This window comes from Natator depressus, chromosome 7, assembly GCF_965152275.1.
Source record: "Natator depressus isolate rNatDep1 chromosome 7, rNatDep2.hap1, whole genome shotgun sequence".
Taxonomy (NCBI): domain Eukaryota; kingdom Metazoa; phylum Chordata; order Testudines; family Cheloniidae; genus Natator; species Natator depressus.
Genome location: NC_134240.1, coordinates 100,513,949 through 100,540,399, shown reverse-complemented (window position 1 = coordinate 100,540,399; position 26,451 = coordinate 100,513,949). Strand labels below are relative to the sequence as shown.

General features: G+C 42.1%; 1 protein-coding gene across 5 annotated transcripts in view; it reads left to right on the top strand.

Annotated features, from left to right (window-relative positions):
• Window positions 1–26,451, top strand: part of PTPRE (protein tyrosine phosphatase receptor type E) — a 251,991-nt gene that overhangs the window by 172,472 nt on the left and 53,068 nt on the right. For all 5 annotated transcript variants that reach the window (XM_074959153.1, XM_074959154.1, XM_074959155.1 and 2 more), the window contains 8 exons: window positions 5,130–5,232; window positions 5,520–5,593; window positions 8,120–8,256; window positions 20,376–20,466; window positions 21,384–21,460; window positions 21,594–21,630; window positions 22,457–22,554; window positions 26,023–26,142. In XM_074959153.1, the coding sequence (XP_074815254.1) occupies window positions 5,130–5,232; window positions 5,520–5,593; window positions 8,120–8,256; window positions 20,376–20,466; window positions 21,384–21,460; window positions 21,594–21,630; window positions 22,457–22,554; window positions 26,023–26,142 (737 nt within the window). The remainder of the gene's footprint in view (window positions 1–5,129; window positions 5,233–5,519; window positions 5,594–8,119; window positions 8,257–20,375; window positions 20,467–21,383; window positions 21,461–21,593; window positions 21,631–22,456; window positions 22,555–26,022; window positions 26,143–26,451) is intronic.

Genomic DNA, 26,451 nt, shown 5'->3' with positions numbered 1-26,451 from the left:
GCCCCAACCACCTGCACCTGGACCCCCACCCAAATGAACCCCACCTCCCCTGCACCTAGACTCCCCCCCCCCCAGCTGAGCCCCAAACAACTTCACCTGGATCCCCTGCAGAGTCCCATTACCCTTGTGCCTGGAACGCCCCCAATGAGCTTCTGTACATCCAGATCTCCCACTGAGCCGCCCACACCCAGATTGCCCCACAGAGACCTTCACCCCTCTTACCACCACCTGGATCCCCCCACACTAAGTCCCTCTGTACTTGGATCCTGCTGCCAGGCTGAGCTTGCTCACTCACACCTGGTGCGCCTGGCACAGGGGGCAGGGCCCCAGGGTGTTTCTGGGGCAGGCCTGGCCCTTGTACTGTGTCAGGGTTGGGTGCAGCCTCACTGCCGAGTCCCTGTCCTGGGGTGGTGTGGGGGGAGGCTGCAGGGTAATCTCCCACTTCCATGCAACCAGTGGCCTGTGCTCCCCACTGCCATGTTGGAGCCTCCACATTTATTTATTGACAAATAAAATTTGCAGAATTTTAAAATACTGTGCACAGAATTTTTAATTTTTTGGTGCAGAATCCCCTCAGGAATATGGGGTTCTGTGCAGCTGTGATGGTGGGACTGTGAGAAAGGTGGCGGGCATTGGGGAGGTCTATGGGTGGGGGGCGCTGGGCAAGCGGTGTGGTGTGCAGGGTGCTGTGCAGTTGTGGTGGGAGGCCAGCGGGGGAGGTCTCTGGGAGGGGTGAGGGCTGGGCGTGGAGGTCTCTGGGTGAGGGTGCGCTGGGCATAAGGGTGGGGCACTGGGCAGGGGGGCGGTGTGGTGAGGGCCCACCCTCAAGGAAAGGGCATGATGGCAGCACAGGGCTGGGCAGGCCAGTGTGCGTCTGGCAGCTGCAGGTTTGTAAACAGTGCCCTCCTGCTGGGCTGCGCAGAGCGGGGCTGCTCCCACTATGCTGTGCCTCATTGCCCCCAGCCCGCCCTTCACTCTGGAGACTGACCATCCTGCACCTTACCCCATGGGGGCCCACAAATATGTTTGGCGCCGGGCCCACAAAATGTTAATTCGGCCCTGTCTAGAGTGTTCTCCATGAGGGTCTTCACTTCTGAAACCAGTTGTCTCATGTGGTCCAAATTAGCCCAAGAAGACATGCTGCAGGGCACATCTATTTGCTTGGGTTGTTCCAGAAGAAAGGGTTATGTCTGTGTCGGGGGGTGGGGGGAGTTTTGTGCTTGGGGGCAGAATTCCTTTGGGAGTTGAGGGATTTTTTTGTTTTGTTTTTTTTGCAGTAGGAGGTGGTAAGCTGCTATTTTGTATTTTTTGTTCTTGTAACTTGTGTCAGTACATATCATGCATTGAGTAGACAGCCCTTTTTGTGCTCCTATAAATAAAATATCACATGATAGGGCATACTCCACGGTACTCTCCAGCTGAATTTCCCAGTGTCTGAAGAGGGGAAGTGTATGATGGCCTCCATAACTAGTGTTTGTTTTTGTTTTGTTTGTTCTCTGCTAAGCCTTAATTACTGTGCAGAAAACACTACTGTTGCTATAAATTAGTAGCTGACTGATACACGCTCCATCTGGGTCTTGCTGCAACATAGAGATCGTGAAACCTATTCAAAATAAATGTTGTATGTTTTTTTTTCTTGCCTATCATTTCTTGTTCTTTCATTTTACATGTTGTTTTTATGATATCACATTAGCCTACCAGTCTCTCTGTAATACTATGTTGATAGAGTCATTCCTTGCTAGAATATCCTTCTACCCCAAATTATATATACCTAAAGCTTATTTTCTGTCCTAATTCCTTATCTACCAATAGTGTATCCTCCCTCTACATCCATATTGTATTCTCATTTCTTCTTATCCCAGTCTGTTATTTTTCTCTTCCATTCTATATAATCCTCACTCTAACATATTCAGCTTGTACTGTGAGGCAGTACTGTGAAGTGCTTAGCGCAGGAAACTGGGAGTAAGGCTGATGGGGCTCATGCTCTACTCTGTGCACGTATGCACAGGGTATCCCGTACCTGCAGAAAGAGAAGAATTCTACCTTTAGAACATGCTTTCCCTTTTTCCCCCACCAAAGGGGTCCCAGGAGGTTTTGGCTGCGTGGAATTAGGAGAGTTGGATAGGATTCTCCTCACTTTCTACCCCATGGGGGGAAGCCACACAGCTAAAGCCTGAAGCTGGTGGAGTTTTTGGTTTTGTTTGAACCGCATGGTTGTCAGGAGCATGAGATACTGCAAGTCAAATTGTGTACTACTATTGAAAGGTTACTACTAGCATAAAGAAACAGATAAAAATTCAACATTAAAATCAACTTCATTTTGCAGTATTCAGTATTGACAAGTAGCAGCATAAGCCCTAAAACTATATGTGTAATTGATGCCAGGTACAGTAGAACCTCAGAGTTACCAGCACCTCAGGAATGGAGGTTGTTTGTAACGCTGAACAAAACATTATGGTTGTTCTTTCTAAAGTTTACAACTGCACATTGACTTAATGCAGCTTTGAAACTTTACTATGCCAAAGAAAAATGCTGCTTTCCCTTTATTTTTGTAGTAGTTTACGTTTAACACAGTACTGTACAGTATTTGCTTTTTTTTTTTTTTGGTCTCTGCTGCTGCCTGATTGCGTACCTCCAGTTCCAAACGAGGTGTATGGTTGACTGATCAGTTTGTAACTCTGGTATTCATAACTCTGAGGTTCTACTGTAGCTTGCATGTAGATTCTTCATTCATGACTCTCTTATTTCAGTATTAGTGCAAGCACCATCATCCTTATACACTTACGTGGCTTGTGCATACCCAGATATGTACCAAAAGAGCACTTCTTATGCTGTGTTACAGCTGTCGCGTAGAGTAAATATTCTTCACCAGATCCTCACCTAGTATAAATCGGCATACTAGACTTCACTAGAATTCTTGCCCTCCCCCACGTATCCAGTGCTCTGTACGTTGCACATTCGGAGCATTACAAACCAGCAACTAGCCACCTGAAAAAAACAGCCAAACAAGAAATTATATGTCAGTCTAATGCCTGGAACCTTTGAATATCATTCTAAAATCTTGCACCAAACATCTTAGCCTGGTAAATTTATGCTGTGGGGGAGGGGAGAATATGCTTTCTCATTCACCCGGTCTTTACATTTATGTTAATTAACTTTGCAATGCTCTCAGTTGCTCCCACAAATATAAATGACAAATTAAAGAGCTATATGCAATGTTGTAGCCATGTTGGTCCTAGGATATTAGAGAAGGTGGGTGAGGTAATATCTTTTATTGGACCAATTTCTACTGGTGAGAGAGACTTTTGAGCTACCTAGAACTCTTCCTCAGGTCTGGGAAAGGTACTCAGAATGTCACAACTAAATACAAGGTCAAACAAATAGTTTAGCATAAGTAGTTATATTCTTACAGGTCCATTGATCAGATACAATTTTTCTAATATCCCTTTAGGAAAATACTCACTAAGTATAATGTAATGAACAACAGATGCAAAACCTACAGACATATCTCCACTGCTACAATGATCAACACCCCCCAGAATGTGCCTTCAAGATCCTACACATGCCTATCACAACATGTGGTATACCTCATCCAGTGCATGAAATGCCCCAGTAACAGTTATATGGGTGAAACCAGACAGTTGCTATACTCTTGAATGAACTCACACAGGAAAATAAAAGATAAAAACACCACATCACCTCTGGGTGAACACTTTTCACATAGCGATCACTCTATATCGGACCTCTCAGTCCTCATCCTCAATGGAAACGTGCACAACACTTTCAGAAGATGAGCTTGGAAGCTTAAATTCATAACTTTTCTAGATACTAAAAATCATGATCTTAATTAAGATACTGGATTTATAGCTTATTTTAACAATCTGTAACCACTCTAAACCCCTTTTTGTCCTTTGGACTACAGGAGTGTTTACAGGCCACTTCAACTTGAATGGTCCTTTAGAATATGTGCTAAGTATGCTAAAAGAAAAGGACTAGTGGCACCTTAGAGACTAACAAATTTATTTGAGCATAAGCTTTCCTGAGCTACAGCTCACTTCATCGGATGCTTATGCACAAATAAATTTGTTAGTCTCTAAGGTGCCACAAGTCCCCCTTTTCTTTTTGCAGATACGGACTAACACGGCTGCTACTCTGAAACCTGTAAGTATGCTAAACTACCTGTTTGATCTGTAGCTGTGATACTCAGAATACCTGCCCAAGAACTGGAGTACTAACAAATTTATTAGAGCATAAGCTTTCGTGGGATACAGCCCACTTCATCGGCTGCGTAGAATGGAATATATAGTAAGAAGATATATATATATACACACACACACACATATAGAGAAGGTGGAAGTTGCCATACAAACTGTAAGAGGCTAATTAATTAATCTATTTCCCCATGTTAAGTATCCTCACACCTTCTTGTCAACTGTCTAAATGGGCCATCTTGGTTATCACTACAAAAGTTTTTTTCTCCTGCTGATAAAAGCTCATCTTAATTAATTAGCCTCTTACAGTTTGTATGGCAACTTCCACCTTCTCTGTACGTGTGTATATATATATATATCTTCTTACTATACGTTCCATTCTATGCATCTGATGAAGTGGGATGTAGCCCACGAAAGCTTATGCTCTCATAAATTTGTTAGTCTCTAAGGTGCCACAAGTACTCCTGTTCTTTTTGTGGATACAGACTAACATGGCTGCTACTCTGTCCAAGAACTGAGGAAGAGCTCTGTGTAGCTAGAAAGCTTGTCTCTCTCTCTCTCACCAACAGAAGCTGGTCAAATAAAAGATATTATCTCACACACCATATTCAAGAGCTGACAGTTGGTAGCACAGATTTTAAAAATATGTTCCCTTAATTGGGGGTTTCAGCTTTGCATTTATTTACTAAAAAGCACTGTTGATGTTTTTAACAAATTGATACAATCAGAAGACCACACACAGCCACCAAATCTATGTTCCATGGGAACTTTGGCCCTAGAGGTAGGCCTTTTGGAAACTGTACAGTGCATATAAATCAGTTTTTGTAAGTATTAAGTATGTTTGTCCAATTTTATCTTTGCTACACTGAGAATTCCATCACAACAACCTGTCACTCTTGGTGTTTTTTTAATTTATAGAGTCTCCCGGAAAGAACAGGTCACACCAGCAACTACTGACTTCAATGTTGATCCTGCTTCTTGTGTTCATCATTTTCATTCTTCTGGCTGGCTATTTTTTCAGGTAGGGAGCTGTTAAGTGCTGCACTCAGAACTAGATTGGTTGTATTTTGATATGATCTCATAAGGAAATGAAAGCGGTTCTACATATATGCGGTAACTGAAGTCTCAGACCACAGTTTAGGGTAGCAGAGGATGCCGTATGTTGTATTTAATCATTAATCATTACCATCTGAAGATGAACAGAAAGAATTTCTCCAGAATTACGTGGTTTGTACAAGTTAATCTGGAAGAGCATTTGTTACCTTTTAAACACAATTATTCAGATTAATTTAGTTTTGTGTATTTAAGGTTCAGAAAACAGAGGAAAGCTGTTGTGACATCCAGTGACAAAAAGATGCCAAATGGAATCTTAGAAGAGCAAGGTAATGACATGTTATCTTTGTTTTTTAGAATGAATTTTAGTGTGTGTGTACACACACACTTTAATTTTGAAAGTTAAGAATTCAGTTCTTTAAACTTTGAGGATGACTTGTATCTTTTTATTGTATTGTTTTAGTGCTGGCTTTATTTATTTAAAAGAAAACAAAGAAGAAAACTTTCCTTCTTTTTCAAATAACTCTCTTTGTCTTCTCCTTGCTGTTTAATAATTTACAACTTAAAGTTGTAATTTTACCAGATTTTGTTTCTACGTGGCAATTCTCCATAACTGGTTTGTTAATGAAGGATTCCTCATGACAGTGGAGTTATCTGCACCATTTTTCAGTTTAAGAAAAAAAGGATTGAAACATTTGTTTTAAAAAAAACAAACAAACAAAAAGAATATGAAGAACTACTCTGTAACTCTATGACCAGATTAAAAAGTAAAAGGGGGATGAGAGGGAAGGGAGACAATAGCATTTTTTAAAAAAGATGCAGTTCAGAAATTGAAAATATTCACCAATAGATTTTCAGATGTTGTTTTTATTAAGAGCATATCAAATTAGACTAGATTTGGAACATCAAGCACAATAAAGGTTAAAAGATGGCAAAGTTGTTGGGGAATTATAGGTCATCCATATATTACTCATGTCATAACGACGAAGGGGTAAACAATTAAAAGAAAAGGAAAAAAGTAATCACAAGGGAGAATTACCTGCATTTTCTGTGGCTTTCGTGTTACGATGTGCAAACTGAAAAATTGTTTATTCACAGTTCTAAATATAATCAAATGAGTGTAACTTCCTGTTCAGTGTCAAATTTCCTAACATCAGTTAAAAGAGCATTGATGTTTCCAATGTATTGAGATACACTAGCCAGCAAGCAGAACGCTGTTACTCTGTAGAATGGCTAGTACATGAACTATTAGGCAGCATGGTTCCTGAAAGAAGCATTGTCACTGTCTGTTTCTAGGGGAGTGTTTTGTTTTTCTTTTAAACAAAGCTGCTAGTCTCAGGGAAACTTCCTCTACCATGATTTCAAAACTCTTCAACTTCACTGTTGTTTTAAAATGCAATATGTTTGCACACTGAATATGTTATCTAATTTTCTAAACGGTTTACCAGTGCACAATTATCATAAAGCTAGCAGATCTAGCCGGCTGGTGCAGGGGAACTCCTGGGTGTCAGGTGCTACACGAAATCATCCCATAGGGGACATCATTGCTGTAAAAGAAGCATGCTGGAGCACCTTGTGCTCTAGCTATCCTTGTCTGCTAGAACAGCCACTTTAGCTGTGGGCCTCTGGCACAACTGGCTATGTCTACACTACCCCCTGGATTGATGCACCGGAGTCGATTTAGCGGGTCTAGTGATGACCTGTCAAATCGACTGCAGATCGCTCTCCAGTTGACCCTGGTACTCCACTCCGAATGAGAAGAGTAAGTTAAGTCGACAGGAGAGTGTCTCCCGTCGACCCAGCATAGTGTGGACCCCGCAATAAGTTGACCTAAGCTACATCAACTGCAGCTACGCTATTCACGTAGCTGGAGTTGCGTAGCTTAGATCGATTTACTGCAGTAGTGTAGACATAGCCTCAGAGCAGCCAGCAACTTGGGACTGGTATGGCAACCCGGGGACTGAACTCCATTTGCTTCTTGATCTGTGCTTGGTGCAGAAAGACCAGACCACGTGTTTGCATTTCTGCAGGTATGTATTGGTGCCTACAATGAATTGCAGGTGAAAAAGTATACTTTCAAAATTCAGGTCCTGTTTAAATGTGGACTACTGTCTGCATGGCACAAATATTGTTTTCCACTGTTTTGGGGCAGAAACTAAATTAAAGTACTGATGCTTCCTATACTTTTGGTTATAGATGCAATAGGAATGCTTCAAACAAGTCTCATGAATTTGTTACCTTCTTAAAGCAGTTTATTGAGAGCAAAACACTTACCTAATTGTAGTTATTGTAAATATTACAGCGTTTCTGGTGTCTGGCAAATTGTGGCTTATTTGGAGAAATACAACCATTTATAAAATAGATTTACAAATTATTTCCCTTAAATTAAGTATCTTAAAAAAATTTCCCCTCCAATCCCTACACTTCCCAGTGAGTGTGAGGAACTGATAGACCCTCTTGCCTCTCCAAATGATGTTTCATCACATTTTTATTCTGTTACAAATTAAAGTCAGAAACTCTAATTATTAACATTAGGACACAGGCTTCTGGCATTGTTTTAATCCAGTGTGTGTTCAGAGAAATCACTCGGCTTGTTATTTTTATGGAAATCAACTCTGTCATGAGTTTGACTGCAGTAGAGTTGTAGCCATGTCAGTCTCAGGACGTTGGCCCAATAAGAGAGATTACCTCACCCACCTTGTCTCATTAGTTAGATTCACGTTTCATAAGAGGCATGCTGTGCCTTTTTCCAAGGTGTTTCACAAAACTGATTGGCTCATCATTTGATTAATGGAATAACAAGTGGTCCCTCATTCTGAGTATACATTTAACATTTGTTTTCTCTGATTTGACAGAACAGCAAAGGGTGATGCTGCTCAGCAGGTCTCCCTCTGGCCCAAAGAAGTACTTTCCTATTCCAGTGGAGCATCTGGAGGAAGAAATACGGATAAGATCAGCAGATGATGGGAAACGGTTTCGGGAAGAATTTAATGTAAGTCTGCTTGTTTTCTGTAATTGTTGTTTTCTTGTTTAATGCTTGTTTTCTTGTTTAATGTAAGTTGTGTTGTTTTTTATCACGGGGAGGAGAAGAAGAAATCAAGAATGGATATGAACCCAAAAAATGTTGTTGTGTTTTTGTAATTAAATGTGTGTGACATTGGCACTTATAGCATGGGGAATGCTGGGCAAGTGTAACACACACACCTTCTGAGTGTGGTGTTCTGTCCCCTCTAGTGGCACTGAGACCCAGGGCCGGATTAACCTTTTGTGGGCCGAGTGCCAAACATATTTGTGGGCCCCCGTGTGGTTGTGGTGGGCACGGCGTGACATAGTAAATGTGGTATTGCCGGGATGGGGATGAAAACATTTATTCAAAAACAAAATAAGATATTTGAAGCCACACTTGATTGAGACCTCCACATCAATTTACTCAGAATACCATTGAATTTGCTTTGTGTGGAAGGGGGTTGTTTGTTAGTTTTGTCTTTTTTGTGTAAACACTCAGGGCCTACTTGGAGCCCTGAACACAAGTGCTTAATTAGCACACTTATGAGCCATGTGTGTGGCCCGGATGTAGCAGTCACTGGTGTTGCACCTGTATCTCCCCAGCATCACCTCCTCCACCCAAAATTATGTTTCGTAAATGTATTTTTTGAAAGCTGCATTTTCTAATTTGGTACAATAATGTTTACCAAACTTTGGGGCGGAGTTTGGGGAGGAAAATTGCTGGTGCCCATCTTTTGCAGGGAGAAAGGGCCACTGAGACACACACACACACTTTACCACAAAGGCTACCACAATCCAGCCTCAGGCTCCTACCCCAACCGTCACACCTGGGCTCTCCTCACCCCCCAGTCTCTCCTACTGTTCCCACCCCACACAACTAACCCCCAAAGAAAGGCTCTCCTCAATCTCCCTGCTACTGCTCACCCCCTCACACTTTCACCCCAGGGCTGTCACCTCCCTCCCTTCTATTACCCCCTCCACACACTGAGCCAACCCCCACCTTCAACCCAAACTCTCCCCTCCCTCCCTCTGCCCCCTGTCACACCAACCCCCACCTTAACACCCTGCTTCTCCTACACCCCCCCACACAGACTCACCGCCAGCTCCCCCATCGCAGTCGGACTTGCCCCACAACTACCTCTTTCCCCCCAAACCACGCTGCACCCTCTCCCCTCCCCGATTACAGGGGGACAGTTTCTGGGCATTCCCACTGGCCGGGGGTATAGCAGCCAGCACTGACAAACCCCGCTGTCACCACCCACCCTGCTCCCAGGGACCACAGACAACCACCCCCCACCCTGAAGTTTCAGGTTGAGACAGTGCCCAGGAGCCTCCGGGCATCACAGTCGCTGGGGGTCTGCACACCACCTGGGAGTCACAGCACAGCGGCCGCCCCCAGCTCCCCACCACCCCAGGACAATGGGGGAGACTCGGAGGTGGGGGAAGCCAGGAGCTCCCAACCCGTGCCCCAAGGGGGAGGGAGGACGCAGCGGGATTAGCGCCGGGAATCCTTTCCCTGCACCAGACCATTTCCTCGCTTGGGATTTCTTTTTGGTCCGCTCCGCCCACTTCAGCTGGGGCAGCTGGCAACACGGTGCAGGGCGTTCTGGGACTAGTAGCACAGCTGACAGCGCAAGTCCCAGGGCCCCAGCGGAACACTGCGGCGTGCAAACTACCCTGCAACACCCAGTCCCTGTTGCAACTGCGCACTGCACACCCCAGGCTGCTGAGTGTTTCAGCTGGTGCTGGGAAATTGCTGACTCTTCACATTGCTGGGCTTTGGCCCAGGCTGGATTAACCCTTCCAAATGTAGGCCCCTTCCAAGTGTGGGCCTGGTGCCATAGCACCACCGGAGCCATTGTAAACCAGTACTGCTGAGACCACTTAGAGATTAATGAGTCTGCCCTACAGCCTTAGCTAAGAGCCAGTTGGCTTTTAACTCGTGAAGTAGAGGCTCATGCACTAAGTTCCAGAGGCACCAGGTTCAGTCCCGCCCGCTGACAACCGGGGTCTGTCAGTGTTACACAAGTACAGTGTAAGCTTCTCCACACAGCTTGCTAATGCTCTTCATTATTGATGTTTAACACCCAGTTATTTCAGTTCTGGTCTTCAGAGAGATTGCTATATGTGTTGGATTGTACAGTTGATTAGCCGTGGGGACAAATGTCCAGTAGGGCTCATGGTGGAGAACTAAAGTGATTCTCATTTGTGCTCTCTCCTGAGTTTGAACACAGAAGTGTCTCAAAGTAGAACTCTAATCCACTGAGGTGTCTCTCGCTCTCTTTCTCTCCCTTCCTTGATGCTAAAGAGTACAGGCATCCGTTTTACAGAAAAAGTTATAAATTCTAATTAGTGTTGTGATAGTGAGGCACCACATTTGGAAAAACTGAACTGTTTTGTTTTATCAATGTCTGGGATCTTAAACTCTGCTGTCTTGATGCCCTCCTCCCCCAGAGGAAGGGGAAGGAAGATAGAAAGCTCTGCAGCATTCAAGCCTCTGAGAATGACAGTCTCCCCTCTGTAGGGAGAAGCTTATGGCACGGGAACAAGAGAGCCATGGCCTTTTAAACCGGTATAGCTCAATGATCTTTGGGAAACTCTGCTCTTTGGGGTTCTGCTCAGATCTACGTGGCATGTGTAAGGAGGGTGAGTGCCTCTCGGCAGTTCTCCACTAAACCCACATCTCAGCAGCATTATTGGCAGAGGAGCCCTGGTTCCATTGGCTGCCTGAGCAAGAAGGCTTTCCTGAAGTATTTTGCTTGGTCAGAAAGACAGCGTGTTTGCTCCCCATTGCCCCAGATTTGCAGCTGCATGGTGGCTACATAGATGGATTTTACCTGGCTCTTGTGGAGGGGGAAGTATGGGGAGAAGTATGCCATGTTGGGTCCACTCCCAAGCTTCTGCTATTTCAGGAGCCATTCCACACCCACTTATTATTCATTTTCACTTCCCTCAACATCTCATGGCAGAACTGAGCAGCTTAGAACCATATATAGTGTGTTAAATACAGACTCAACTGGGCCAATATGCAACTATCAGTTAGGATATGTCTACGTTTGCAGAGTTTTTGCGCTGTAAGTTTCACCAGTGATAAGGAATTGGTGAAAGTAAAGTGCTGGTTTGTGTACTCACTTAATTCCTCAGGCGTCAGAGAGTGTTTACATTAGCAGCACTTCCATCGCTGATAAGAGCGCACTCTGAGGGCAGCTATCCCACAGTGCAGCTCTCTCCATTTTGACGATGGGCCTTGTGGGAAGGGTGGGGGGTGATCGTGGGGCATCCTCGGTCCCTGCACAGCCTCCTCTCCCCAAACGCTGATCAGCTCCAGCAGCTCAGCATTGCTCCAAGCAGGGGATCGTTTGCTTCATGGAGCAGGCATTGTCACCTGGCCAGATGATAAGTGAGCACTTGCCAAAAAAACAGGAAGGGGAGTTTCAAAGTTCCCGGGGCTTTACAGGGGGAGGGGTGGACGTCTGTTTACCTGGCATCAGAGCAGCAGAGCTGCTGGCCAGAGTGGTCATCGAGGCACTGTGGGATATCCTCAGGAGGTTAAAAGCTGTGTAAACAGGAAGAACGTGTCTTCACTAGCACATCACCGCAAAAGCATCACCGGTAAGAGCTGTACGCTTCTCATGGAGGTGGTTTTCTTTTTGCAGTGAAACATCTGAGTTTCACCGCAAAAAGTCATTAATAAGTGTAGACGTTCCCCCGGTTTTTGCGCAAAAAAGGGACTTTTTCCTCTTTAAATGGCAAGTGCAGACATGCCCTTAGATACTGTAAGGCAGTGCCCTTAGGACTGAAATACAGTATTAAGTGAGCTTCATAATTGGCAGCATGTTTTTTTATGTTGGTGGTTTGATTATATGTTTGACGTGTGTTTGTGCTGCTGCTCCATGTGCAATGTAGTCACTATCAAATGACAGGATTACCTGAGTAACATTTTTAAAAAATGTTAATTTAAGAAGAGTTGTATCCCAGTGCACTAGGACATTGGTGAATTTTGAATCTCCTAATTTAAAAAAACGCAGTATAGTCAGTGGTGAAACCTGGCAATCTATTTTTGTTTTAAAATGTACGTTGCTTTGCTTGTGTTCTACAGTGTTCTCTAAATACGTGAACTTTTGCTTGCAAACTGAATGAGTCTGACCATCGTGGTCAGAGACCTATTTATGTAAGTTCACATGCAATATCAAAGCAATATCTTAAAACATTGAGGAGAATGGTCAACGAGGTATTCTTGATGGTTTTTTCGCATTATAATAACCCCACTGCAGCTGCTTGCATGGAAGATGAGGATTACATTCTATCAGTTGTTTGCTCTACACTTGGTATTGTCGGAGACCAGGATGTGAGCAGTTGTCCCTAGAGGTTGGAGCAGGAGTCATACTTAGCAGTTGGAATAGGAGTCAGGATTAGGAGCCAAGGATCAGAGCTGGAATTAGAGGCCAAGAGTCAGAGTTGGAGCAGAAGCCAGTAACCATGAATAGGAGCTAAGGATTGGAGCTGGAATCAAAGGCCAGATGTCAGAGCCAAGGATCAGAGTTGAAGTCATTGGTCAGGAATCAGAGCCAAGCTTCAAATCTGAGGCTGCAATGAGGCAAGGCAGGGGTAAGGTTGGAACAAAGCGGGAGCAAGACTGGGAACAAGCATAAGCAATCGCAGCCATGGGTGAATGCTTTGAACAGCCGCTGAACTGCTGCTGCTGGGATTAAGAGCCAGTCTGTTGATTTTTCCAACCAATTAGGTGGCATACCCAATCAGACAGCCTACTACAGGCCAGTTATGCTAATTTGGTTGCCTGGAGACTGGTTCTGCTGCAGGCCCTGCTTTCAGACTGACCCTGCTGCAAGCCCTCAAGGACAACACTTAGTGGCCTTGGGGCCCGGTTTCTAGGGGTACCTCCAGCAGAACTTTCAGAACAGGTCCAGCGTGTGGATGTTCTGTACTGGTTCCCAAGACCACTCATCTGGACTGCATCCTTCCGAGTCCACCATGTACCAGAATCTTCCCCTAATTTGCCAAGAGTCAAGGACTCAGAGGACCAAGTACTCCTCCTGTCCACGGACTGTTATGGATGGCAGTGGAGGATTGGAGCAGTTTGGGTATGAGTTCTCAGTGTAGGGCTTTAAAAGTGAGATGTGAAAGATGGGTGGATCTTCAAAGATTCAGACAGCTGTAACCAGAAGGCCACTGGGTTCACCTGTTATATAATCTTGAAAGGATTCAGGTATTGACAGTCCAGTTTGGCAGATGGGCAGCTTGATTTAAGGTTATGGGCAGAGAGCCACACCTTGTCTCCTACAGCCAGATTCGGCCTGGTCCATGTGATGTTTGTAGGCTTCTTTGGTAGACTGCAGGTGCACCTGCTATAGGTGGGCAGCTGAATCTGCAGTGGTCAGTACTGGAGAATTCATGGGCAAGTCTAGGTAGAAGTGGGTCTGAAAGCCACTGTTTGTAAAGAAGGGATATGTTGTTTTAAGGTGTAGATTGCATTGTTACATGCGAATTCAGCATAGCACAGCAAGGGAAGCCAGTCATCCCGGTGGAAACTCAAAAGAAGGCAGTAAAGATACTGCTTCAAGATTTGATTGACCTTTTCTGTTTGCCCATTAGTATGCCAGTGATAAGTGGATGAGAAGAGGGATTTGATGCCAAGGAGTCTGAGAAATTCCAACCAGAGTCAGGAGATAAACTGGGACCCCCAGTCTGATACAATGCCTGTTGTTAACCCATGATAGCAGAAGACATTTTGCAAGAAGAGCTGAGCCATGTCCCGTGTGGTAGGAACAGTATTATATGGGTAAAGAGTGCCATCATTGTTAGGAGGTTGACAACAACCAGGATTACAGTGTGTCCCTGGGAGCATGGCAGTTCTACAATAAAGTCCATTGATATAGTAGATGAAGGCTGCGGAGGCGTGGGCAGAGGCTGGAGGAGACCTAGCGTTCATGATCATGGTTTCTTGATATAGTTGCAGGACCGTATATAATTCTTGATGTAAGCTTGTAGGCCTAGCCACCAGAAGCTTCACAAGCCCTGATTGCAGGTCTTGAATTGTCCAAAATGGCCTGCGAGTGGCAAATCATGGCATAGGTTCAATATCTGAAGCCTAGGTTGTCCCTCCAGAACATAAATACAGTCCTTGAGAAGAGATAAGGGAGGCCATTCTGTAGTTGGAACTAACCACATTGTTCAGGGTCTGGTGGATCTGGGTTGCAAACTGGTCATTGGGAGCAGGAAGTGGATGGAGGATGTCAGACCATCCATCATCCTGTTGATAAAGTTGGATGCCTTAAGCATGGTGTCAAAGTGCTCTTCACCAGGTTCAAGATATTTGTCTTTGTGGGACAAGGCATCTGCCCTCCTGTTTCTTGTCCCCAGGTGATAGGTTACCACAAAGTCAAAGCAAGCAAATGAGAGACCAGCAGATCTGGCATTGCTTAAGGCATCTATAGGTACTCAAAGTTCTTGTGGTCCATCAGGACTTGAATTCAAAACTTGGCTCCTTCTAGGAGGTGGCACCACTCCTTGAAATCCACCTTGATAGCCAGTAGCTCCTTGTCCCAAATAGTGTAGTTTTATTCTGCCAGGGTTAGCTTCTGAGAATAAAAGGCACAGGTGTGGAGGTGGTTGCAGGGGCCCACATGTTGCAATTGTACTGCACCTATGGCAAAGTTTGAGGCCTCAGTTGTGAATTGTAGTAGTTGGATTAGGAGTGGGTAGCCAAGAATAGGAGTCCAGGGTCAGAGGCAAGAAGCCAGAACAATGGGTCAGAGCCAGAATCAGAAGTCAGGAATTGGAGCTGAGGATCAGAATCGGAATCAGAGGCCAGAGCCAAGAGTCAGAGTTTGAAGTTGGCAGTCAGGAATCAGAGCCAAGGTTCAGAGCTGGGTTACCTGGACTGAGGCAAGGCAGAGGCATAGCTGGGTCCAGGGCAGGAGCAGGGCGTGAACAAACAGTTGCAGGAGCTATCCCAGCCATGGGTGAATGTTTGAGCAGCCACTGAATTGTTGCCACTGCTGGGTTTAAGAGCTGGTCTGGTGACTTTTCCAGCCAATCAGGTAGTATAGCCAGCCAGGCAGCCTACTGCAGGCCAGCTGAGCTCGTTAGATTGCCTGGGGAATGGCTCTGCTAAAGGCCCTCATTACAGACTGTAAAATTGGCCTCCTTCAAGTCATAGGTGAAAGAGCAAAATCATGAGACCAAAATAAAGCCACTCACTGGGCATGGATCAGAATTCACTTTGCACTCCCCCTCAGTACCTGGTCCAGGCCAGGGAAGCTACTGATCCAACCAGTGGACCAAAATTGGTGCTGAATCCTGGTCACGTGCCACCTGAGACACGTTGTGCATATGCTAAGAAGGAGACTAGAGAAAATAGTTGCTGAGCTTGAAGTCAGAGGTGGTGGAACAATTTTTATAATGGGGTGCTGAGAGCCACTGAACCAAACAGTAAACCTTGTATATAATGGAAACCACTTCACTTCAATCCAGAAGGTGCAACAGCACCCCTAGTTCCAGCACCTGTGCTTGAAGAAAGAACAAAAACCTCCTAGTAGGGAGACAGTTGCTCACACATACACACCACCCATCTTCCTGGTGGATCACTGGGAAGTCCCACAGTATTGTGCTAGTGATCTGCCCAGGACTGGAGTTGATTATCGCTCCCAGTAGGTTCTCCTGCTACCTTCAGTCTCAGTGACCTTTGGTTAAACAAAGAAAATAGTATGTTTAATCAAAGTTAAAGATTATAGTCAATTCTGGAGGCCTCAGAAGCTGCGATAGCTGGAAGGCTGCTGAGAGTACCAATCAAGGACTCTGAGCCTCCAAAAATGTTTCATGTATACGGCAAAGGCACCTGGAGCCTTTGATAGGCCTTTTTTTTTAATGTTCAGTGTAAATCTAGATAAATGAAATGAAAGTAGTATTGTGAAAGTGAGTAACAGAATTCTGCCCTGTAGGTGTTTCATTTTTCTGTTTGTATGTGGAAAAAAACAGCATTCATCTGCTGTCTTTTTTCACAACAAATAATTAAATACTATGCTATCTAGTTTGCTTGTTTTTTTGCAAATGCCCGCCCCATAAACGTGCCTTATTTATATTTATCATTATTTATTTACATAGCAGAAAGTGTGCTTGGTGCTTTGCAGACATGTATGAGGACCAGGTTACTGCCTCAGAGAATTTATGATTTAAGGCCCTGATCCTGCAAACACTTATGCACATGATTAACTTGAAGCATGTCAGTAGTCCCGCTGGAGCCAATGGGATTCCTCATGTAAATACATGAGTCAGACAAAAATACAAATGGAGCATGAGGAAAGGAGTATGACATGAGGGCAGTGACTGAGCAGATATGTTTGGCGTGTGTATTCTTTATCGCATTTTATTTTTATAAGCACATTCAATGCGATTTGCCATATGCATAAGTGTTGGCAGAATCAGGCCTCACAAAAAATACAGTTATAATTAAAGTGGAGATGTTGAACATTATAGTGTCTAAGCATTCTTTTCAGAAAGTTATAAAACAGTTTACTGTGGTTTGGTTCAGGTAATATTCAAACTCAGAGAGATGAAAGAATGACTTTTTAAACAATGTAAACATGTTGGGTGAGATCATGGCCTCCAGATGTGCACATGGATCTCATACGAGAGTGAGCGAATGGGGGGAGGTGACTCAGCTGTCTTCATGGCAGAACCTCCTTCCCCAGGATTCCTCTACGTCCTCAGGAACTGAATTCGAGAAGGGTGTGGGGATGAGGCAGGACAGGATGGGGCATGCATGTTAAATGGGGACAGGTGCACCTTGTTCCCTTGTAGAGATAGATAGAAAAGATGAATGCTCCTTCACAGTTCAAAACCCCCCTTTAGGCAACATAGCAAGGCAGCTATGGTCACAGGAATCTCTGGTAGTATGGCTCCAATGGAGACATGTTACCAGGCAGACGGGCTGTCGGGAGTAATGAGCAGACACAAAGCACTAGGTCTGGTCATAGGGGTTAGAATAGAATATCAGGGTTGGAAGGGACCTCAGGAGGTCATCTAGTTCAAACCCCTGCTCAAAGCAGGACCAATCCCCAACTAAATCATCCCAGCCAGGGCTTTGTCAAGCCTGACCTTAAAAACTTCTAAGGAAGGAAATTCCACCACCTCCCTAGGTAACGCATTCCAGTGTTTCACCACCCTCCTAGTGAAAATTTTTTTCCTAATATCCAATCTAAACCTCCCCCACTGCAACCTGAGACCATTACTCCTCGTTCTGTCATCTGCTACAACTGAGAACAGTCTAGATCCATCCTCTTTGGAACCCCCTTTCAGGTAGTTGAAAGCAGCTATCAAATCCCGCCTCATTCTTCTCTTCCGCAGACTGAAAATCCCAGTTCCCTCAGCCTCTCCTCATAAGTCATGTGTTCCAGTCCCCTAATAATTTTTGTTGCCCTCCGCTGGACGTTTTCCAATTTTTCACATCCTTCTTGTAGTGTGGGGCCCAAAACTGGACACAGTACTTCAGATGAGGCCTCACCAATGTCGAATAGAGGGGAACGATCACGTCCCTCGATCTGTGTCTTAAATGCAATGTTAACTTAAGTTATAACTTGAGTGTTGCTCCTAATTTGAGTCCTGTCCACATACACAAACCCTTAACTCATGTGGTGGTGCTTTTAACTTGATTTGACTCAAAAGGGGATATAGGCTAAAGCTTGAGTGAGTATAACTCATCAGCAACTAATAATCTCTCATGTGGATACAGGCTAGTGCTACTCAATTGCCACTAGTTCTCCAGTGCCATTCCAAGTTCCCCCTGTTTGCCCAAAAAGGACAGACAAGTTCTCCAGTAATTTACTTGGAAAGAATTCATAGAGCAGCTTATCTTACTGTAGCATGGGATATGTTCTCCAGAAGTCTTAGTGCCACACAAGAGCCAGTTCAGTACCACTGTGGACACAGCAACTTGAATGTGGTTTCTCAGTATGGCTGCTCCCACTTGAGGTAGGCTAACTTGAGAGGAGTCACTTGAGTGAAGACATACCCATGCATAGTCTTGTCATCCTTCTGATCCTGGGGGATCCTTGTTCTGAAGTACCAAGTCTTGTCTCATAAGAGAAGAACTCTTTAAAAAGTCATTGCAGAGGTTTTTTCTCCTTTCTTTACCTTCCGTGTGGCGGGGGGAGGAAAAAAGGGGTTACTGTGGGAAGAGGCAATCCAGCCCATTGCACTGTTTTTATGTGCTCTTTTAGTGAAAATGCAGCATTGCGGGACAGGATGTCCAAGAATATTTTGACCAACTTTTCAAGTTTAAAAGCACTGTTTAAAGAGGAAGTAGGTCTCTTGTGCTTTATTGAAAATATTTAATTATGTTAGATTTTCTGGTGTTTATTAATGCAGGTCCTTTTTTATTGTTGTACATTTTAAGTTCTTTTTGAATGATTTTCATAACAGTTAATTAGGGACTTCAAAATTTGTGGACTTTATTCATAGAGGGAAACAAGGGAATAAGATTATATGCAAAAACAAAATAAATTACTTTTATTTATGTTTAAAATGTTCTAGTTAACTTTTTCTTAACCTTTTTAATAAAATGTTCATAAGTTTGTTAGTAGTGTACAGAAACCAAACACGAAAACATGCTACTATTTCATGATAAAAATTAACACAAAGGGCAATTTATATTAATAGTTATATTCATTCATTGTTCAGTCCTGAGAACTCTGCTTCATCAGTGTTTTTAAGGGGGAATTCCACATAATGTGTTGCCAGAATCAGGCAGGGATTGCTGCACTGAGTGTTTCTTGAAATAGATACTCTGTCATCTTTCTCTTAGGTGATTCACATAATATAGTTATGTTCCGTTTGAGCAAGTTCCTGGAAAAAAATAAAAAGCTTGAAAGAAGGGTGGGAAAAGGCACAAATAGTGACTGTGGTTCTGAAATGTAGAACTACTGCGACTGTGGTGAGAGGGCATAAAAATTGCATCAGGATTGTGACATAGACAAAGATCTTGAACCCGATTCTCATTTACACTAAGTCCCTTTTATACTATTCTGGTAACCAGCAATGACCCTGCATCAGCTTCTCCCGGCTGGCCCTTTAAATTACGCCCACTTGGCTCTGTCCAGTCTAGCAGCAAAGTCTCTCAAATAAACAAAAATTTGGAATGAAAACTCCACATCCAAATATCCCTTTCTCTGTCCTCTTCTCCTCTGAGCCCCACAGGGGTTCACACGGGGTCGGAGTGTTTTCAAATGCCTCTCCACAGTTTTGGAGGCTGTCCAGCAGGTTCCATCTCATTCTCTCTGGTCTTGGAGTTATTGCTGTCTCCTTCCTTTTCTCCCTATCCTTTATTATTCACATAATAAAATTTTCCTGTTAATTTCCTGTTAATTAATCTCATTTTCATTGTCATGACAAAAGCATTTATTTTCAGGTACTTAGTATGTGACTAAGAGTTTATTCACAATCCCAGGTTTACCTGATTACTACCAGGTTGGTTAAACGTTGGGTACCATTTTAGTCATCCTAATGGGCCAGCAGCCCCCAAGGCCATCCCTAGGCTCAGGGCATAAAGGCGATACAAAATCACCTTTGGATTCCCTCGCCCAGGCCCTGAACTGAATGGAGCGGATGTTTGATATTCAGTTTTCTTAACATTTTTGAGCCTTCTTTGCTAATAGTCAAATGTATTCATGTATTAAAATCAAATTTGATCCATACAACCAAATTTCAAAGTCAGAGCCCTGTGGTATTGTACACGCACATCTTTCTGACTGGGTCACAGCATTATGAGTCATTATGTCATATGGTGTTTTGCAATGGCAGTCTGAGTTTCAATCATTTATTTGCTCTCTTAAATAGCAAAAGTCACAGTGTTCTTCAAAGTTAGAATTTAAAATGTAGTGTTGGAGTTCTGAGTTATCGAAAGGTTTTGAGTTATTTTAGAAAGATGAGGAAAAATTGCTTTTTTTGAAGAATTACAATGTACTGAGAAATTACTTATCTTAGATGTAGGCCATTGTGTGTAATGGCATCTTTTTTTAAGTACTGTGCAGCTAACATTTAATACAGGATGTTCTTGCATTTCCTTGACTTTACATGTTTTTGCTATAGTCGTTACCAGCCCGATGCATGCAAGGAACATTTGAAATGGCAAATAAAGAAGAAAACAGAGAGAAAAATAGATATCCCAACATCCTTCCTTGTAAGACTTAACAGTTTATTTTCTAAATATCAGTCAAATGTCTGGATGCCTCTTATAGCAATCATGCCTGTAATGTTGTCTGCATTCACTGAGTATACCTGAGTAAAGCTGATTAATTGACCCCAAAAATAATGCAATTTATATGTTACCAATCATACATCTGCAAAGTAAGCTTCTTTTGCAGTGGTGTCTCTTTGGATAATAATTGCCTTCCAGTAAATTTGTCTTTAATTTCAGCGGGTTTGATATGAAGCCTTAGAATTGCCCAAAAATGTAGGATGGTTCTCTTGAAACTCAGTTCAGATTTGTGCAATAAAAAAGAAAAGAGCTTTGAGTATATGGGCCAAGCTTGAAGTATCTAATAAATCTTATCTATTATTACAAATGTGTTGCACACTATGCAAAAATTATTGCATTCTCAGTAACCCAGTGTAAGTATGGAGGTGCTGCAGGATTTTTATAGTGAAGGCTTGTTAACTTGCTATCCAAAAGCTCTGTGCACTGTACAATTACAATACAATTCAAAGAGACCTCTTCACAGCTACCTAAAACAAATTATTCCATCTATTCATCTAAAAATCCCTTTGAAACAGATGAGCCTTGCAGCATGTGTTCAAAGTCACTGTTTGCAGGCTCTGGTGAAACAAGAGTGTAAGGGACCAAAATCTTCCATAAGTTTTACATCAGTAAGGTCAGCATGATTTGGCCCATATGACATATCTGTTATATATACTGTATTAGTCAGCCTTTTATGTTATTTAATGATGGCGGAATAATAATGCAAATACTGTGGTTCATAAAAGTGCAGATCTATCACTGGCATGTTAAAGGGCTTTGTATTTTGAGGAAAATTTCTGATAGATATAAGTACTATAAATCTACCATAGAGACCCTAATAACAGTTTCTTTCTTTCCAGATGATCATTCCAGAGTCATTTTGACCCAAATAGATGGAGTTCAATCTTCAGACTATATTAACGCTTCATACATAGATGTAAGCTAATACATACATTCACTTTCATTCAGATTGCTAATTTTAATTGTAAACTAAATATCAAATAGATATTTGTCTTAAAGCATATCTTGGTGGTTTATTCTTTAACTAACCATACATTTTATTTCTGTAGGGTTACAAAGAAAAGAATAAATTTATAGCTGCTCAAGGTAATGTATTTTCCTCTCTCCATTTTTGTACTTATAGGCACCAGAATGCACTCCTCATGCCCCCCACTCCTCCCACACACCCAGAAAAAACCTCACAGCCCACATCAAGGTTAATATGTTACCAGATCAAAAATTCCTTCCTAAGCATGAATAAGTTGGTCTGCTAAATCATGGTCATCAAAGGGAGAGTTGTAAGTTAGAAAGACTAAACTGAGCCCATTGCCTGACCTAAAGCACATAATGTATCTAGAGGGAGGGGGAATGGCTGCTGCTCTTAGAAAGGTGGGACAAGCCTGCTCTCCAAGCAGCAGCATATATGTCTCCAAGAGCTGTGGACCAACCTGCCTGGAGCATGGACTGTGTTTGAAATGCCAGCCTACTGCTGGAAATATTCTGAGTCCACTCACCCCACCCAATCAATCTGGAAGCTAGATAGACCCAACTCAGTTTCTGCCTCTACTGGTGCAGGCCCATTTGATGATAATGGTATTACAACTGGTCGAACTTCCAGTCATGCCAGTTGGAGCTATTATGCTGGGTCTTGCAAACTGTCCTTGTGTAAATACAAAAATCCCATTGTTTCAAGAAGTGATTACAGTGATTGTATAACATAGTAAATGTTTTCTGTAAATTGATAGAGTTCATATAGCTGTGCTTCAAAGAAGTGAGATTTTCAGTGTACATATAGTGCATCTGTAAAACTGAGGTATATTTTCATGAGATATGAGCTGGTTACTCATGAGTGAAGAGAAAAATGTTCTTGTGTACTGTGATATTGCTTGTTTTCTTTATGTCTCTTGAGTATAGAACTGTATTCTATGTGCAGGACCTAAACAAGAAACAGTTAATGATTTCTGGAGGATGATATGGGAGCAGAAATCTGCAATTATTGTTATGTTAACAAACCTGAAAGAAAGAAAAGAGGTAAGTAACTTGTATTTCAGTTTTGATCAGCCTGAAATAGTCCCCACATTAAGTAGCCTCTGGCTGCAATGTGCAGCTTAGCATCTGACTGTTAATGGCTGCCACCACTTCCTTTTCCAGTCCTTTCTGAGGTTTTAAGTCTCTGCTAAAAATGTAGTTGTAACTTACAAAATTTCAAGCTTATAAATATTCCCTGGTGACTAATTTCCTCATAACGAATCTTTTTATCATGTGTTACACTGCCTCACTGTCAGACTTTAAGCCAAAGGCAAATTGAAATGAAGCCCTTTTTTTGCTTCTGCTGCAATGTATGTGAGACTGGCCTTATAGGTTGGACTGAGAGTAGGAATGAATGTTGAATTGATATTACTCACTTTTAAAAGTTTTCAGTTAAAAAAATGATTACGTTCATAGTGTGATCGCTACAATTGGATATGGCTAATTTGAAAACAACCTATTTTATTGTGAAAGGCTTCATTACAACTCTGTTTGTGGTTTGCTGTTCTCACATCTGTCCCCTGTCCCCACATCTGTATTGTTCCTCCCCTCCCCTCTGTTCCTATTTCATATGTATCCTTCCTTGTGTATAGGTTGAACGGTAAAATTTACTGAAATTATGCAGGCTAACACTTCAGAGCTCAAGATTATTACACAGTTAACTTCTTTGCTGACTCACCAGTAGTGATAAAAAAAATGATAAGAAGCCTGATAAAAAACAAAAAACCTACTAATGCACCATCACAAATTTTGCTCTTGGGCAATTTTGTTTTAAATGCCTATTTATCCTCGTGGGCTAGTTAGTTAAACATTCCAAACACTTAAAAGTGAAGGTTTGGAGCTTGGATTCCTCAGGCAATGTGAACTGGGGGTGCAGTGAAAGGAATATGCCAAGTTACTGAGAACATTGTACTGTGTTCTGCTCAAGAGTGACCTCTCCTGCCAGGTAAAGAGTAGTGTTGATAAACTCCAAAATAACTCCCAACAATTCCTCCTTAAGATCAAAGGATAATTATTCTGGAGGGTGAGGGTAAACATCATAAGCATTGAGATAGTTAATGTGCCTTAGTGATGTTAGTTAATTTATACAGCAGCTCTTTACAGTTATATATATTTATCAGAATAAGGAAAAGCTATTTAAGTTTGATTGCTCCTAACAGCTATGAAGGAGGTACTCCCTGTTTGTGTATACAAGGCCCTCTCCCTTTCCTGTAATCTTAACATTACCAGCCTTCCTGCATACTCATACCAAGGCCTGACATACTGATGCTAGTGCCCACAAATGTCACCAAATCTCATTTGAACAGATTGGAGACTCCTTTCAGGCAAATACCCATCAGGCCATAATGGTTGGTAAAATGCTTATTCCACAGAAAAAGACATATTGCTATCTTTTATCCTGCTGCTAGAATCCCCATGCAACTGATGACTCTCACCCAAGGTTAGCTGACGTTTCCCACCTATTAACCAGCCCTATATCTGGAGTTGGGGGTTAAAGATGTCAGACAAATGCATACTATCAGAAAAATAAACAAATAAAAAAGATGGAACAGTCATTAAAACAAAACAAAGAATAAAACCAAAAACATCGTTCATCACGATCTGGCTGCAAAGGAGCATGTGAAGACTCCATCCAAACCATGTATTTCCTGTTGTGTCATTGTGTAACAATGCAGATAACTAACACTGAGAGCATTAGCACAAAGCCTTAAAATCATGTCCTGTTTTAGATTAAAAAACAAACATCCTCTAAATTAGGGCTGTCAAGCAATTTAAAAAAATGAATTGTGATTAAAAAAATTAATCACAATTAATCACGTGATTAATCACGCTGTTAAACAATAATAGAATACCATTTATTTAAATATTTTGGATGTTTTCCACATTTTCAAATATGTTGATCTCAATTTCAACACAGAATACAAAGTGTACATATTTATTTTTTACTATAAATATTTGCACTATAAAAGTAAAAATAGTAGTATTTTTCAACTCACTTTATATAAGTACTGTAGTGCAATCTCTTTATCATGAAAGTTGAACTTACAAATGTAGAATTATGCACGCACAAAAAAATTGCATTCAGAAATAAAACAATGTCAAACTTTAGAGCCTACAAGTCCACTCAGTCCTACTTCTTGTTCAGCCTATCACACAGACAAACAAGTTTGTTTACATGTGCGGAAGGCAATGCTACCCACTTCTTGTTTACAGTGTCACCTAAAAGTGAGAACAGGCATTCGCATGGCACTGTTATAGCCGGCGTTGCAAGGTATTTACATGCCAGATATGCTAAACATTCATATGCCCCTTCATGCTTTGGCCACTATTCCGGAAGACATGCTTCCATGCTGATGACACTCATTAAAAAAATGTGTTAATTAAATTTGTTCCTGAACCCCTTGAGGGAGAATTGTATGTCTCCTGCTCTGTGTTTTACCTACATTCTGCCATATATTTCATGTTATAGCAGTCTCGGATAATGACCCAGTATGTTGTTCATTTTAAGAACTTTCACTGAAGATTTGACAAAATGCAAAGAAGGTACCAATGTGAAATTTCTCAAGATAACTAGAGCGCTGAACCCAAGGTTTAAGAATCTGAAGTGCCTTCTAAAATCTGAGTGTGTCGAGGTGTGGAGCATGTTTTCAGAAGTCTTAAAAGAGCAACACTCTGATGCAGAAATTACAGAAACCAAACAACCAAAAAAGAAAATCAACCTTCAGCTGGTGACATCTGAGTCAGATGATGAAAATGAACATGTGTCGGTCTGCACTGCTTTGGATCGTTATTGAGCAGAATCCATCATCAGCATGAACGCATGTCCCCTGGAATGGTGGTTGAAGCATGAAGGGACATATGAATCTTCAGTGCATCTGGCACATATATCTTGCAACGTCGGCTACAACAGTGCCATGCGAACGCCTGTTCTCGCTTTCAGGTGACATTGTGAACAAGAAGTGGGCAGCATTGTCTTCTGCACATGTAAACAAACTTGTTTGTCTGAGCGATTGGCTGAACAAGAAGTAGGACTGAGTGGACTTGTAGGCTCTAAAGTTTGACATTGTTTTGTTTTTGAGTGCAGTTATGTAAGAAAAAAATCTACATTTGTAAGTTGCACTTTCACAAAAAAGAGATTGCACTATAGTACTTGTATGAGGTGAATTGAAAAATACTATTTCTTTTATTTATCATTTTGTATCAAATGTAGAAAAACATCCAAAATATGTAATAAATTTCAGTTGGAATTCTATTGTTTAACAGTGCGATTAAAACCGCTATTTATTGTGATGAATTATAATAAAGTTAATCGTGCGAGTTAACTGCGATTAATCAACAGCCCTACTCCAAATATTCATAGAGGTTTAATTTTATTACTTTAAAATAATTGTATAGCTATATGCCATCAGTAATGGAAGTAGGCACACAATATTTAAAAGTACTAAATGTATGTACTGCATGTTTGCATAGGATAAATGTTATCAATACTGGCCAGATCAAGGATGCTGGACTTACGGAAATATCAGAGTTTCTGTGGAAGATAGTATCGTTCTCGTGGACTACACCATTCGCAAGTTTTGTATACAGTCAGTAAGTAATAGCACTCTTGATACTCCTTAAGATTGGTTTTTATTTTGTTTTTTAAAGCAAAGTATAACAGAAATTCAGGCTTTCGTTTAAAATGAATTTAACTGGAAATTTAGTTTTTAACTAAAATTGAGTTGAAACATATATGTAGACTAAGAGAGCAGTAAGTTCATAGAATCAATTTCCACTTGAGTTGTTGGAGTAAAAGAGAATTAATTATGCAAATATTAATGGCTGTATAGGACTTAAGTTTAAAGAGGGATCAGTCAAATTGGATCCTGTGAGTAGGTAACCACCCTTGGAAGATATTTT